Raw genomic sequence first — 14707 nt, 5'->3', positions numbered from 1 at the left:
GGGTTGGGCAGGGTTTGAGGGGTTGGTAAGGTGTAAATTAAATGGGGAATCAGGTGAGCTCAATCGCGCTCAGGCGGTTTGTCCAGTAATCAATCTGGATTGATGATGCGGTGCTTGCTTATTACATATGGCAGAATTAGTTCTGTGGAGCCACCTGCTACGCTGCGCGTAACATGATATGGACGTCATAGGGGTTGGGTGGAGTAGAGGAGGTTATAGGTGTTGCGGTGCGTTTGTTGATGGTTACGGGGTATTCTTTCGAAATGGGAAATAAATTTCAAAACGAATTTCTGCAAAAACAGGTTTAGTTTATTTTTAAGAGATGCCTTTACTAGTTAGACCTAGTTGTACATTTGCAAATATTCTGATTATTATATGCGTCCTTTCTCTCGTTATAGCTTATAGCCTTAATGTTATTATCAGAAATTAAGGGTTACGCTTATTTGGTTGACTTAAGAATAATGACAGTGACATATACGGTTTTCTGTACGGCCAATAACTTCTACATATTTATATCTATATATTCTACAGAAAACGAGAAACAGTTTCAATATTCATTCCCTTGTCCATCTTTCATACTCGTCTCTAAAACAAGGCACAAAACGTTTATTTTTGTTCGACAGACACTAATAAAATAAATTCTATCTGCGCACGCTGCCCGGACACAGTGAGTATAACACGGACATAGAGTACGACAAATCGCCGCATGACGTCATCATGAAATCGCCCGAGGTGACAAGCTTCAAGAACATTCTAATATCGATCCGCGACAGGCCGTCGATAGTCGACGAGACGGTGACGATAAAGCGCGCGAAGAAATCCATCATGGCGCACACGGACACCGTGACGCCCATAGACAAGCTGAAGCCCAAGATGGCGTACATAGACAAGGTGTCGCCGAGCTACGTGCCCGGGAAGGCTGTCAAAATCGTCAGTGACGTCACGCGGCACACGTTCGATAAGGTGAGTGCACACGACACCAGCTCGCTCGACAGTTTCCTCGACGGCGGCGACTTGAGTCAGCGCAGGCTCAGCGAGGGCAGCGTGGATAGGAAGACGCCGAAGAAGAGATGCTCCTCATCCACTATAAGGAAGCTGAAGCCGGACGACATGAAGAAGAGTAAGAGCGAAGTTAGCAAGCTCTGCGATAAGGTTAAGAGTATTAAGTTGAAAGATGAAAGTAGGAATTATAAGACGCGCAGTTGTAACGATATTGTCAAGTTGATATTGACTAAGCATGGGATACATGTTATAAGCGATACGGAGGCGATTGTATGAGCTGTGTGTGCTCGGCCTAATTTGAATTTGTCAGATCTGTATGGAAGTTTCGTTTGGACAAAAGAATTTTCAAATGAAAATGGTCTCTGTGTGAAGGTTTCTTTAGTATTTAGTAGGTCTGTTTAAGAATTATTTACGACATAATGACTAACGAATATTTTGATATATTTTATTGATTTCAGATATCAGTATCCATTTTATTTCTGTATAACTTTATGTTATTGCAAAAGTGTTGCAATATATTTGCCAAATGTTACAATTTTATCGAATTTGTAACTATTATTGTAATTGAGCTAGGACAGAGTTGCTAAGCAATTCTAATACTTGATATCAACTTTTTCTTTATATTTAATGTTATCTTTTATATATTTTTAGCCGACCTTTCGAAAAACTAAGGAGCTTTTCAATAGCTCAATCATCAATTCGATTGCTTTTACTCGATAACTTCGTGGGTTTTTAACTGATGGACTATTTTCGTGTTTGATAGAAAATTGTTGTCATTTGGTTCATTTTAGTATCTAAGTGATACCTCCCCGTAGGAAAGTCGGTGACCTTCGTAAAAAAAAAAAACAATTATTAGGCTTAGAAATGTCAAATTTCTTTCCCGTCTCTTTGTTTGGTTTTTATAAAGAATGATACTAGAAGAATTTTCAAAAGAATTTAGCACAAAATGAAGTCAATAAAACGGATATATCTTATTAAATAGGTGTATAATAAATATAAGACTCTCAGGCTATTGACATTTTCGGCGTGTGCGAAAGGAATGGAGCTATGCGTAACTTATCTTGCATCCCTTTCACACATTGCCATTATGTCTACAAGTGTATGACATTTAAGGTCATAGTATAATGATAAGAATACTTCCTTCTAAATCTTTATCTCTAATATAATTTTATATTTGTAATGACTATACGTAAAAATATCTATATTACATATATATAAGTAAAAATATCTATATACAATACATATGTATTATGTATCCATTTGATTTCAATTATAAAAACGACTTTTTTGTATGGCAATTAAGTAATTAAAAAATTATTTTTTCTCCTCTCTATATTGGTAAGGAATAAGTATGCTACGTAAGTTTTTTATGTTTGTTTGTTTTACATCACAATGTTATGTTTTGAAAATTTATTTATGTAGTTTGATTAAAACTGATATTTGGGCTGGGCAGATTGTTGTATTACATAAAAATTAAATTTATTCAAAGTATCCATAGGTACTTTCATAAAATTTTCATGTATCATCATTTTCATCTATCATGATAGATGAATGGAAAGAAGTCAAAGGAGAAAGAAATGTAAACTATATGAATTAGGTACTTACTTATATTATGTACTTTACCTATATTATGAATCACTCCTATTGGTGGTATTGTCTTAAAACAAATGTAATTTAAATTCTTTTCGATAAACTTGTAACTGTTTTAATTTATAAATGCGTATAATATTTTTAATTACATTGAAAGATGCACAAAATGTTCGAATATAAATATTTATTTATGCTCAATTTATCTAATATGTATTTTTTACTTTTAATTGTAATTTTATCAATTACAAATTCTTATAGTATGTAAGGATAATAAACTTATCTAACGCTCAAATGTTCATGTGCCCAAAGTTTTAAATATGTCCTCCCTTAATTGGATTAATTATAATCAAATTTATGTCAAATAACACCCGTTTGTAATATCATATAAAAGATAAGAAATATATTTCTATCAATTATCTAGTTCTATCTAGTTGTCAATGATTATTCTGAATATCGTGCAAAATTGAACATGTTCTGGAATTATTTAGGTTGTGCATTGAATAAATGCTATTTGCTTTTGGTATTCTTTTTTAAGTTATTGCAATCTCAGTGTCAAAAATTATGTACCTCCTGTGATAATTACGTATTAAAGAATTTAGTGCCAATTAATTTTGTAACCGAATTAAATGTTTTTTTGTGTAATTTATATAGGAATATTATAAATAACTATCATAAAAATGTGTAAGTAATATACGAAGTTATTTTATATCTTATAATTGTATACTGACTATGTTTAAACTTTGTGTAGATTTTATGAATGTTGACTTATTTCATTTGATCTCTCGTGGCTAAAATTACCTCTTAAGTATTAATGTTATTGTAATTATAAATGCGAAGTTTCCATGATTAGTTATATTGAAAAAAATAATCATTTAACATCTAATTAAGTAACCATTAGTTCTCTTGCTTATTGTGAAAGAATTTTTGAAATCGGTTCTGTAGTTTTTTATGAGAAAACATAACATATATATCTTACATACAAAAACACAAATATTTCTCTCTCACATCGATGCACAAATTTTTTACAAGTCGAAATTGTCAAATTAGCCGCCATTTTGACATGTGTCAAATAATTTCACTCAGAAACGTTCGCATTTATGATTGGAATCGTATATTATAATATTTAATTGAAGTATATTATTATAATGTTTTAATGTATCAATGTCTATCTGTGTTACCAGTAAAGCTTCCATGGAATACGAAATTTTAAATAAACATTTAATGTGATGGAGCATTTTTATTGTAGAACCCCCATGTTTTTATTTCTATCGAGGCTTTACTTTCTTCCTTCGCAATAGTTTTGTTTCACACTAGATTGTAGCCCTTTCCTTTAATACAGTTTACTTTGTAGGCAATTCTTTGTGTGTATATTTTATGTCAAAGAAATAATACTTAGTACCTTCTTTATTGTCGATTGCATGATTGATGTTGTAAAACCTGCATGCTAAATGTTACGTTTTAGAAATATTTAAAGTTCCTTATCCAATGATAAGGATAATTAAGAATAAGAGAAATGTATGTCATACTGCATGACTCATGCAGCGTGATGGCGTGTGAAAATACAATTCTTGATTTGTTTTATAGTCACACATGTGTTGGAAGTTAACATTCTTTTTCAAACGGGATTTTAATCGTGAAAAGTCATTTTAAAAATAGCAAATTGCAAATTTAAGACGATAAAAATAAAATAAAATTTATAGTATATGACACCCACAAATATGATGAATTTTTGTATTGGTAAAATAATTTTTAAGATTGGTTCATAGATCCAGAGTTAACCTCCTATAACGTGACAAACGCATAAGTTCATAAACTTGCTTATCTTTGTAATAATAGCATACAAAAGCATGATTTATTTATTTATTATCTATTTGACAAACCTACTGTTTACTGCTAAGGTTTTCTAGACTAATCAGTTTTTTAACATCCAGAGAAAGTTAAATACGTAGCTCGATTCGTAACATAAGCTTAAGTCAAGTTTAGTTTAGGCAAGGAGTAGTGGTGGCGTAGTCATAAAAATAATGGAAGTTATATGAAAAAAATATTTTTATTCTAAGCAAATGTTCTAATGTATTATCAGAATTATTAAAAAAGGATTTTCAAAGAAATCGTAATATCCGACTTAATTTTTTTTTTATGACAGAGCAATCAAAGGAGCAGATGGGCCACCTGATGTTAAGTGGTCACCACCGCCCATAAACAATACGCAACACTATAGGTGTTACAAGTGCTTTGTCGGTCTTTCAGTGACATATGCGCTCATTTCTTGAAGGCCCAAATATCGTTATTATTTCGGATAACTCCTTCGTTTTAGGTGCAAATATTAAAAATAGAACCTTACTCCACATATTATATAATATGGTAGTTCGTAGAATGTAGTTAACACATAAGGTACACCCTAGTTATATCTTAGTTAGAATTAACTTATAAGCCAAGCTGCGGCAGAAGTTAGCAATGCAGTATTTTTAATGATTTTTTTTCTTTTCATTCAGGGAGGCGGTTGTCCATTGTAGCTGACATGCTGCGCGACTTGCGACCACAAATCGCCGTACGCGCAAATATAATTATTGAATGCAAAATGTAGGGTAGTTGCATATTTTGGTGAGCATTTTTGATGGTAGATTTATGAGTTGCATTCGAAGCTGTTGTCTGGTGCGAGGTAGGTTAGGTTAGTTTAGGTTAGGCTTCTTTTGTAGTGCCTTAGTGCATATGTCACCGTCAGAGCTTGTAGATTCACTGTAAATTCCTTTTAAATGGAAATGTAACATTTTTTGTTATGGTTTATTGAATGAACTTATCGTTCAATTTGAATAAATGAAGTTAAACATGTTTACTCCCTACTCTGTGTTGTTTATCGTTATCGTATAACATATGAGATCGGAGCAGTGTTTGTAACGAACATGGTAAAATGTTTGCTCGAGTTTGAGACTTTTTAACGGATTTTAAACGCGATTTATTCATTATATTATTAACCCGACGTTTCGAACACTTTACAGCGAGCGTTGTGACCACGCTGGGTTAATAATATTATGAATAAATCGCGTTTAAAATCCGTTAAAAGGTCTTTAATTTCTAAACGTTTACTCGAATTAAGCATGAATCTACCGTCAAAATGTTATATCATAACCTAGATGTCTACCGCCAAATGGTAGCAATGGATAATGCAACTTCAATACTTAGTACATAAAGTCTTAAGGGGGCTACATGAGAGTATATAATGCCTTAGAGTGCATGATACACTGGAGCAAAAGAAACAGAAAACTTCTTCAGGATATATGGTAATTGGATAGTTTGTTGAAAACATAATAGGGTGCCGGCGGAGAACGTTAATTGGAGATTTCGTCAATAATATAAGTGTATGGGTTAGTCATTCTAGCTCCTGTAGACCCCATTTTCACTATTATAATCTGTTAAAATACTGTAGAAATCGCTTTTCAAATACCTAGATGTTAATAGTGTTTTCACGTGTTTGTACAGTGTGTGTCACAAATTTATCTGGTCCGCAGATAAGGGGGATGAGGCTTCACTTAAACATAAGTAAAAAAGCATCTCAACAAGAATGAGAGAGCACGCTGATTGTCAAATGTAAGAAAGAGACAAAATATGTCTAATTTTCTTTGGCAGTGGTCTAAATGCGTCCATACTCTGTAGTAAGTTTACATTTATAAAGATGAAAGACACACAAATAAGAAATTAATATATGTAATATGCTATATATTAATTTCTTATATGTGTGACAAGTTGTGTTGAAATAGTGTCAATGGTTGATGGGAAATATTTAACAGTAAGACTATAGCGCATTTAATAGCAGTAGGTTTAATTATTAATAAGCATTAAGTTAATTAGTTCAACATTTTATGTAAAGATGGCGCGGGAATTTAGTTTTATTATATAATTTTTGTTACTTATAACATATTGTTTTTTGTTTTTATATTTTATTATTATAGGTAAATTCATTCGATAATATTAAAAAAAATATCCTAAGTGAATAGCTAAGTTTTGGTTGAAGAAAGTAAAAATATGTGTGATAAAAATGCAAGTGAGATCTTTAAAAGTATACTTAAGATTGACGTATAACTTATGTGATACGTACATATATTATTGTATTGTAATATTTTATACAGAATTTATTGGGAAGGTGCAATAAATAATATTTAAAGTATACATTTTTTGCTGTAAAATATCTATTTTCTTATGCTAGTTACAATCAGTTATTAAAGAGTTTGTAACAAAAAAAAGTATTTAATATTCATGCCAAGTTACAAGCGCCGAAATTTTATAATTTGTTTTTAAATAAGTGCCACATGAAAAATACTTACATCTTGAAGTTTAAAGAATCTATGCTTTGATAATATCTATTTATTTTCCATAGTCTTATAAAATACAAAGTTAAATTTAATTCATTTTTTATGAACCTGTAGCATTTTATATGACGAGTGGTATTATGGAATTGAAAATTGAACTCTATGTAAATATACCAATATGTTGTTAAAAGCATTTTTGTCCAGACTTTTTGCGAAGTTCTCATAGGTAATTGTTAATAATTATAATTCATACGCACGCTGTGTACATGTGCCTTTAAAATGAGTGAAAATGCTTTGTTAAAATTATATCTACTTAAGTCATATATCCATAGATAATAATAAATATCACTACTTATATGATAAAAATATGCACGTCTTTGCTATGCCGCAAGTCATTTTGGTTAATAGTGAAATTCTGTCACAATAATCTTGCTATTATAAATTAATGAAAGATTTTAGAATGAGAAACAAAGTATAATGGAAAGACTTCGGCTGAAATAAGCTTGTCGCAAAATTATTACAACGCCATCTAGTGGTAAGTAAAATCCATAAAATGGATATATTAATGGGTGTATAATCCTGCCTTTGCTATCTCCATTAGAATGTAACAATAAAGTAGTCTTATATTATGAAAAATAATGTGATCGTTGAAAATAATATGAACGATCTTATAATCAAAACGATCCTATAATGCGGAGATCAGTTTAGAAATTACATAATATATTATTAAGTATTAAGAACGTAATAAGAAATGTATCCCACACGTAAACGCGTAGGTACTTACCAATGTTGATGTAAAATAGTTTAATAATGTTCCTAGTCTATATAAAAAAAAATGAACGTAATGAGATCTGTATTTATGATGCCAGTAAATTTATTGATTAAAATATTTTGGTGTTTTTTTATATATTTAATATATTATATAATAACCAGCCCCTTGTGCGTTTTGGGATTATAGACAGATGAGGTAACTGAAAATAATATAACCATATGCGAGAGAGAGTGAAGCATGACAGACTGGCGCGGTAACGCGTTACGTTAAATGGTGTTTACGCTCCTAAAAATACTTCAATGTTATAATATGACTACATTAACGTTATTATCAATTTTATAACTATTCATTCGTAAATTAATTATTGGTTAAGAAAAAACTAAGTATTAAAAGTATAATATTTATTGTATTGCAATACAAAAGTATTTCTTAAACTATGTACAAATTATACACATATGAGCATTATTGGGCTAATAAATTTTTTCTATTAGATTAGACTAGTTTTCAATTCATGCATAGTTTCTACCACACTTAGGAATTCAATGGATAATTGTTGTCTCAAAACTATAAAGCATAGAAATACATCCTCTCTTATAAATGCGAAAATGTGTTTGTTTCTTTTGTCGTTTCAGTTCGCAATGCAGCAATTTTACGGTATTTTTTCTTTATTTCACATTTCATGATGTTATATAATATCATAATTTTCCAATTTTTCAATGAAAAACTAAGAAGTGTGAAACCAATCTCTGGAATAATAATGTAATCTCATTAAAGGGTTTTCTAGAAAACATCACTAGGAATCCCTTTTTAAGGAGAAGTATATCAAAAGATGATATACTTTTCCTTAGACATTTCCATAAATCCGTTTCTTGTTATAAATCAACAAATGACAATGTTCTTCATTATAAATAACTTCATTTACTTCCAAATTTCATTTACTTCCAAAAGATGTACCAAATTTAAATAATCTTTCATTGCCACTTTAACTTTATAGTTTTGGTATTATATTGTTAAAAAGTTTTAAAAAGCACACAAATAACCCTACCATTGATACATTTCCACACCAGGGTATTTTATTTCTATTGGTCAATCAATCATAAAATATAATAATTGTTGCATTGTAAATTTGTAAATTAAGCACTGAGTTCACACTTTCACCTATTCTTTTTAACTTTCGGCGGTTCGGGACACTGACACCATGGTGTTGCCGTTTTATTGCACAATAACACTACATTCACCACTGTAATGGGTAAGTCATCTATGGCAACACTGTGTTTGCTATGTATGGTGTATGACACATCATGTATTCCAGTCACTCTGTCTCTGTGACGGGTGACTTCTCTCTGATTGAAACATTTCCTCATATCTCGCTTGCGATATGCTTTATCGTGGATATGTCTGGAATAGTTATATGTATTTTAGAATTAATATAAATGGTAAACTTCATAACAAAATTCTTACTTAATTAAGGAGTACATGAAATCCTGCTTTTGTAAAAACTACAATTATTGAGAATAAAAATTATAGTTTTTACAATTCCTCATATACAAATATGTAAAAATGAATCAATAATGTTTTTTTTTTAATTATTGTAAGCATAGAAAATAATTGTTTTCGTTCTGCATAAATACTTACTTAAATGTATTTTCTGTCCCCGTAGTAATATTCTGTGGTCTTATCACTTTCAGCCCGGCATCTTTCAACCGCACATAGAACTCATCATCCTCCAACCCCCACCCCCAATAATTATTAGACATTCCCTTCACCATTTCAAAGTGTTCCTTTGTTATCAATAAAATGCCACCAATGAAAGTATCGTAATGATATTTTGGGTGGGTTTGTGGTGAAGAAATATGCAAGGGGCCCAAGGCTGGATAGTCATACCTTAATTTATCATTAAGAGGTAACAAATCAACATCATGCATTGCTATATAGTCATATTTCTCTTTTGTATAGAGAAATCCAACATTAATTAAAGACGCCCGATTGAATCTATGTACGTCTTTTTGCTGGATTACGAATATATGGAACGGTATGTGCTGTTTCCCTAGAAATTCATACATGTGTGGCACAAATTCAAGTAATTCTTCAAATCTATCTCTGAATGGTACTATGATGGCTAACTTCTTTTTATCAAGTGTTCTTGATGATATTCTTAAATTTTGTGGCTCTGAAAAATAAATACATATAATTGATTTATGAACAACTGAAAGTAGCTCGTAACTTAGTTTGCCTGATTACTGAGACTGAGAATACAGAAAGAAAGAATAGATTGATAGATCATGTGTTATAAAAGATTAAATATAAGGAAATAATTGAAACTGATATGTTATCAATCTAATATATACTTTATTGGACCATATAATTAAATGACTCTGTGGATTCTTATAAACAAATTACGTCTATCAGCCTTCTTGCCATTGTTATAATTTTTACTTTATGGAACTCCCCAGATTTTATATATAAACACTTTAAAGATATATGTTACAAAAAAAAAGCGCAATTGAGAAAAACACAATAGAGGAAAATGATAAGTGCTTCGTCAATACAGACTTTTCTTTCTCTTCACTAGCACTAAGTAGTGTGCTTATTTGTAAATTCCTCTTGGTGAAATCATACAAGTAACATAATTTTAAAGATTTTTCTTACTTGATGGGGGGATTGGTAAAGTAGCTATAAAACATCCCATTAAAAAAGTAAGTCCAAGGCAAATTATGAGGCATTTTGAGCTACTAAATTTGTAGCCCATTAAAATTATATTTCTTAACATATACGATATGTTGTATTAATATAAAAACACTAGCACTTCATATAATTCATTTTATGTCAGATTATTATTATTTTTTATTTATTTTCTCTTAGAGGAATATATGAATTACAATTCTAAAAACAAAAACTACAAAAACACCAACATTAATTCACGAATAATGACAAATGACTTATGACACCTCAGAATACAGATACCCTAAACGACTGACCGCTGACATTTACATTTTATTTTACGCACATCGTGTGAAGTAAACTTTCATGTTACAAAATAATTTTCAGAAGAAGGAAAAGTTAAGAGGGTAATTTATAGTTTAAAACATAATTTAATTTTCAATATTTTTTTATGGTGAGTTTGTTTGCCAAAACATTACATAATAATACAATGAACAATACTCAAACACGTTAGCGTCAACTTTACTAACCAAATACAAAATTTTAATCGTTTTAATGTTTAATGAATAATGTTTTTAAGTTTCTGTATGAATATGAGAAAGCCAGTTTAACAAAACCTGCGGCTGGATATCATTCAGACAGAATTAATAAAACTCTCCGACTGCCTAGGCTCTTAATAAAACAGCCGAGTTGATTGCGATACTTGTTTACATGTTGAGAATATACTGGTTGTGTTTGTTTTACGTTTTTTTTTTAGTTCTTTCGCATTCTCTTGTTTCTTTTAACATATTTTGACATTATTAATACAAATTCCTCCATCGGAAAGGCAGCGGTAGAGGCACAATCTAGTTATATATTATGTATATTATTTTGCAATCATCTACAAATCCTAACAACCGTTAAGTAGCTAAAGTCGCAGTCAGTAATCTGATGGTTTAATGTATAGTTATAACTTGTAATCTAGCAGACTCCAGGTCCCTGGACTAAAATTTGGGAAAGAAGCTGTGAGATTGATTTGATTATCTCCGAGATTTGATTGACTATATTTTATTCGATAACCATAAAAAAGAACTTAGAAGAAAGAATAAAGTTCTGATCCCTACTGCATTGCAATAATTGCAAATTACAATTACAACTCAGGAATTATTATTCAGAGAGTCATGCTGGAAGCCCACGACTAAAGCGTTCGTCTCAATTCATTTTCCAACTTATATCGATAGATAATGTACAGATATCTCTTATATGTCACTAAGATATAAACCAAAATATCTGGATTCAAGCAACACTTCTCTAACCCTAAGAACAAAACTTTAACTTGTATTGGTGGAAACTAGTTATCCGATAAACATATTTTTATGTTTATTACCTACACCTGTATGAACGGGAACATTTTACATAGTTAATGAACCCTTCAATTTCTTTATATATATATTTCAAAGTGACACATTCCAGCGTCATTCGTGGTACATAGATATGGCGTATATCCAACGATAAAAAATTTTTGAAATCGGTCCAGTAGTTCTTAAGATTAGTCCGTTCAAAGTCTTCAGCTTTATGTCTATACATATAAAATTCTAGTATTAGTTACCATACGCCGAAATGGCTGGATCTATTCTCATGAGTCTTTGTGTGCATATCGGGTAGGTCTGAGAATCAGCCAATACATATTTTTCATATCTCTAAATGATAAGAGTAAGACAGAGAAGCATTTGCCAGGTAATTAGATATTATAATAATTGTAATGTAAATAGTACCTAAAGCTCTAAGTTTCTGTAGTTAAAACTTTCTAGACGTATAAATAGACGTTCTGTAAATATCCGCGAACTAAAATTATACAGGTTTATTCAAAATAATAAAAGTTGTTAGGTTTTTAATAACATAATAATTAAAAATAAAGATATTTAAAATCCTTGTGATTATCGGTAGCCAGCAGCTGTAAACCGTACTTAATTATCACTGCAACGTTTTCTTTTACATTGTCATCGTTGTACTGATAAAAATCTTTATGTACCCTGCATAAAGTTTTAATTGCGACTAAATTCCATGTAGCCGTTTTAATAACTAATAAAACAAACATGGCGGCCAACAACACAAAATGTCAACAATAAATATTAATTTTAACCCGCACAAGCGTTATTTAAGTGCACAATGCAGCTAAATTAATTACCTAAAGTTTTTATGGCTCTCTAATTACATGCTATGGCCAACGCTTTAAATTATTGCCTTTGGGTTTCACTAAATGTTGCCATATTATTTGTTTTGAAATGCCATCTTTTATGTATGTTTTAATTGACTTGATATTGGCTTATCTTAATTTACTTAGTACTGCGCACTTTTAAAAAGATTTTTTCTCATGTAATCTACTTTCCAACGCATTTTTGTCTAATGGACCTAGTAGTACGTTAGGATATATAAGTAAGTATTTGTATAAGACTTTATTTACTCGTATGTACTTATTAAGCGTGATGTGTGGTAACGAGCACAAAGAGAACATGAAAATTTTCGGTTGTTTGTAAAGCATCTATCAGTAAAACAATATAACAAATCTTGATCAAAAAGAAAATACTCCATAGCCTCATAAATAGGTTATGTATTGGACACTTAAATGTATGTGAGGATATATACCTACCAAAAAAAGTAATTTTATTTTAAATATTAAACAAGTGAACTTTAATTTATCGATTCAAATGCACTTTATCATTTATATTTGTTTGTAAAATGTATCCCTCCTACGTCAATATCGTATCGAATGATAATTTCAAATAACAATATAGTGATATAAAAATAAACCACAATTTAGGGAATAAAACTATATCTGGCAACACCAACTATGTTCCGTTTCACAAAACAATTTATCAATGTCGCAAACCGAAGATAAGCCCACTAAATACCTACTTTCATAGGAATAACGTCTCAGTTAAAATGTAATTGAGAAAAACTACTAGCTATATTGTATTCAAGTTTTATATTTCAAACAGTTAATTATTGTTCGTGCTGGCTTTGAGTAATTAAAGGAATTAACAAACAAAAGTAGGCAGAGGGCTGATTTGGGTTATTTATATGTTGCTCGAAGCTATGGGTGCGTTTAAGGCGGTGGTTATGTTAAAACTTTGACCCGATGTTGCCAGGTTATTATCCATAATAATACGTAACTGTGACATTTATCAAAATTAATTGGCTCTGTGGTAACTATTTGTCAGTTTATTTACGGTGTTTCCATTATAATGATGAACTGTTTTCCCTGTGCAAATTTTGCAACACCAATTATAGTTATTTTATTTTAATTCGGTTGCGGGTTGATAAAAAATATAATAAAGGGAATCGTGTTTTTATGATGCTTTTGTCTTGTTGTTATTTTTTGTTTGTAAATATATTATGATGTCTATGTTCTCATTATGTCCGATTAAATTTTACTAGTATTTAAGGAATCGAAGTTTTTCAGTCAAGTGCTTTAATACATTGGCATTTAAAAAAGCGTTTATTGAAATACATCATTACATGTAGAACAATTATTTTTAAGAAAAGACTAAGCCGTTTTGTCAGAACGAGACAAAATCTAAAGCAGTAGCATTTTAAATAAAAAAGGATCATCAAAATCGTTTCACCCATTCGAAAGCACTAAGGTAAAAAAAAAACAGAAGTCGAATTAAGTACCTTCTTTTTTGAAGCCGGTTATTAAATATCCTATTTGTTATTCCTTATTTAAGTAAAATATATACGACAGTTTGTATGGATGTGAAGTTTGAAGATCTTTTTAAATGAATTTTCTTATATTGTCGTATATTAAAGATTTGTAACATACTAGCTTTTCACTCCCTTCTTATCTTTTATGCCATAAGCGGGCAACTTAGAGGTAGTGCCTCCGCAAAAGCTACCCGCTTTTAAGAGGAAAGGGATAAAAGAAGGACTGGAAAAAAGGAATGGACTGGGAAGGGTGAGGAAATACTTTTCCTCGGGCCTCGAAACAGGCGTTCGGCTACCCCACTTTCCGTACGAAACAGGATGCTATCATTTCACGTTTTTGTTATACTAAGTAGTGATCATTCACAAATTCAGTAATTACCTACACCGAAAAAGTATTTGCACCAATCGTTTTTTGAGTCATTTTGTGTGTGTCAATTTGTGAATCAAAATAGTAAAAAAAACTCTCTATTTGGTCTACCGATCATTCACAAAGCACAACTGCTATACTCTTTTAAATCTTGAATGATTCATTAATATCATCAGGTTTAATCTATCTGTCAGATATATTACACCTGATGATGTTATCTCTATTACTCTTCAAATTAGTTCTAGCGCAGGTTCTACTACAGATTTAATTACGTTGTTTTGCCATTCTCTCGTCTATTTTCCTTTCACTTTTTATTTATTGTCGTCA

The 14707-nt window shown here is 30.8% G+C and overlaps 2 protein-coding genes and 1 long non-coding RNA gene across 3 annotated transcripts in view; 1 reads left to right on the top strand and 2 right to left on the bottom strand.

Moving 5' to 3' along the window:
- Positions 1-2749, top strand: part of LOC119837988 (nicotinamide/nicotinic acid mononucleotide adenylyltransferase 1) — a 10073-nt gene extending 7324 nt beyond the window's left edge. Inside the window, exon 7 of the mRNA XM_038363799.1 lies at positions 642-2749. Within this exon, the coding sequence (XP_038219727.1) occupies positions 642-1278 (637 nt within the window). The 3' untranslated portion in view covers positions 1279-2749. The remainder of the gene's footprint in view (positions 1-641) is intronic.
- A 5303-nt stretch (positions 2750-8052) lies between these two features.
- LOC119837769 lies at positions 8053-8788 on the bottom strand. Its single transcript, XR_005288170.1, has 2 exons — positions 8714-8788; positions 8053-8414 (listed from the first exon to the last, which is right to left on the bottom strand). It is a non-coding gene; the product is annotated as an uncharacterized LOC119837769 (long non-coding RNA).
- A 13-nt stretch (positions 8789-8801) lies between these two features.
- Positions 8802-10568, bottom strand: LOC119837768 (beta-1,4-galactosyltransferase 7). Its single transcript, XM_038363521.1, has 3 exons — positions 10318-10568; positions 9304-9838; positions 8802-9066 (listed from the first exon to the last, which is right to left on the bottom strand). Exons 1-3 carry the CDS (start codon positions 10436-10438, stop codon positions 8823-8825), a joined length of 900 nt encoding a protein of 299 aa, XP_038219449.1. The 5' UTR covers positions 10439-10568; the 3' UTR covers positions 8802-8822.
- Positions 10569-14707: the final 4139 nt, after the last annotated feature.

Source organism: Zerene cesonia, chromosome 29 (genome assembly GCF_012273895.1).
Source record: "Zerene cesonia ecotype Mississippi chromosome 29, Zerene_cesonia_1.1, whole genome shotgun sequence".
NCBI lineage: Eukaryota > Metazoa > Arthropoda > Insecta > Lepidoptera > Pieridae > Zerene > Zerene cesonia.
Note: the sequence above shows the minus strand (reverse complement) of the source record. Positions and strands in the feature narration are given on the sequence as shown.